The following is a 1,845-nucleotide window of genomic DNA, read 5'->3' as shown; positions in this document are numbered from 1 at the left end:
GCACAGGCTCCGGACGCGCAGGCTCAGTGGCCATGGCTCACGGGCCCAGCCGCTCCGCGGCATGTGGGATCCTCCCAGACCGGGGCGCGAACCCGGTTCCCCTGCATCGGCAGGCAGACGCGCAACCACTGCGCCACCAGGGAAGCCCAGAGCTTACTCTTTGTGACTTTAATTAACTCACTAGTTCTCCTTGAAAAAGAGTCGTGCTCCTTGTTCATCTTGCCCCATATCCTGGGATTCTGTGTTGTCAGGTCAAATAAAAAAATCCCTTGACCATGAACTTTAGGTCCATGTTTAAAATAACAATAAGGGTAAAAATCCAGGGTCCTGCCCCATCTCTCCCTTTCTCTAAGAAGTGCAAGAAATGTTGCTTGAAAGCTGTCGACTGAGGTTTGTGCTCCACACAAGATAAGAGGCTGGAGGAAGGGTACAGACTGCTCTGGCCCTGCTCCCAGTTCAGTGGCTGAGCCTCCTGCCTGTGGCCTGGTGCCCGACTCTATCAGGCCACTGCCTCCGTGGCAGCTTAGGGACTGGCGCCACAGGCCAGTTGCCTCTGAGGAGTCCTGGGATGGTGGCAGCTTTTAATGCTCTGTGGTGGGAAGACCTCCTTGCCTCACTCAGGATCTGCAGCCTGTGGCTTGGCACTGAGTCTCTTTTAAAGTCCCGATTCTGCAATTTCAGCCAGTTGACTCAAGAGTCTGGAGAAAGGTGGCCGGTCTTCTGGTTTCTAGAGAGGGAAGAAAAGAACTCTGTGATTTCCTTGTACTTGTGTGTCATAGCTAATTCCAAAGCAAACCAGAGGTAAACAGCAATCCCCTCTGCTGAGTTTTAAATATGCTTCTATATATATTGTATTTGAGGCCATTATGTCTTAGTTGTTAACAGCAGGTATTTTGGAATTATATGGCCTGCTTTTGAAGCACAGCTTTTCCACTCATTAGCTGTGTGACCTTTGAACAGGTTACTTAACCTTTTTGAACCTCAGTTTTGTCATCTGTAAAATGGGGATAATAATATTATCAACCTCATAGGATTGTTGTAAGAATTAAATAAAATTGTATATAAAAATGCAACATAAAATAAGCACTCAGTAAGACTAAAAAAGAAAATATTTAGGTATAAATCTCATAAAATATGTATAGGATCTATTTTAGGAAAAATATAAAATTCTAAAGAAAGAAATCAAAGGAGAGCTAAATATATTGAGAAATATTCCATGTTCATGGTTAGGAAGACTTGCTATTGTTAGGATGTCATTTCTTTTCAACTTGATGTATGGATTCAACACAATCACAAGAATCCCAGCAAGTTATTTTGTAGATACTGACAAACCAACTCTAAACTCTATATGGAAAGGCCAAAGACTCAGAATAGCCAACACAATACTGAAGAAGAACAAGTTTGGAGGACTGATACTTCCTGACTTCAAGACTTACTATAAAGCTATAGTAATCAAGAGAGCATGGTATTGGTGAAAGAATAGACAAATAGGTCAATGAAATAGAGTTGGGATCCCAGAAACAGATCCACAGAAATGTAGTCAAATCTTTGACAGAGGAGCAAAGGCAATTCAATGGAGAAAGGGTAGTCTTTTCAACAAATGGTTCTAGAGCAATTGGACCCCACATGCAATACAATGACTCTAGACACAGACCTGGCACTCTTCACAAAAATTAACTCAAAATGGATCATAGAACTAAATATAAAATGCAAGACGTATAAGACATCTAGAAGATAACATAGGAGAAAATCTGGGTGACCTTGGGTTTGGCAATGAGTTTTTGTGTTTTTTTTTTTTTTTTTTTTTTTTTTTTTTTGCGGTACGCGGGCCTCTCACTGTTGTGG

General features: G+C 42.2%; 1 protein-coding gene across 1 annotated transcript in view; it reads right to left on the bottom strand.

Moving 5' to 3' along the window:
- Positions 1 to 603: 603 nt before the first annotated feature.
- ITK (IL2 inducible T cell kinase) overlaps positions 604 to 1,845 on the bottom strand; it is a 63,959-nt gene continuing 62,717 nt past the window's right edge. The window contains exon 17 of the mRNA XM_007103850.3: positions 604 to 727. Coding sequence (XP_007103912.1) covers positions 656 to 727 — 72 coding nt within the window. The 3' untranslated portion in view covers positions 604 to 655. The remainder of the gene's footprint in view (positions 728 to 1,845) is intronic.

This window comes from Physeter macrocephalus, chromosome 8 (assembly GCF_002837175.3).
Source record: "Physeter macrocephalus isolate SW-GA chromosome 8, ASM283717v5, whole genome shotgun sequence".
Classification (NCBI taxonomy): Eukaryota; Metazoa; Chordata; class Mammalia; order Artiodactyla; family Physeteridae; genus Physeter; species Physeter macrocephalus.
This window is presented reverse-complemented; position numbering and strand designations above follow the sequence as displayed.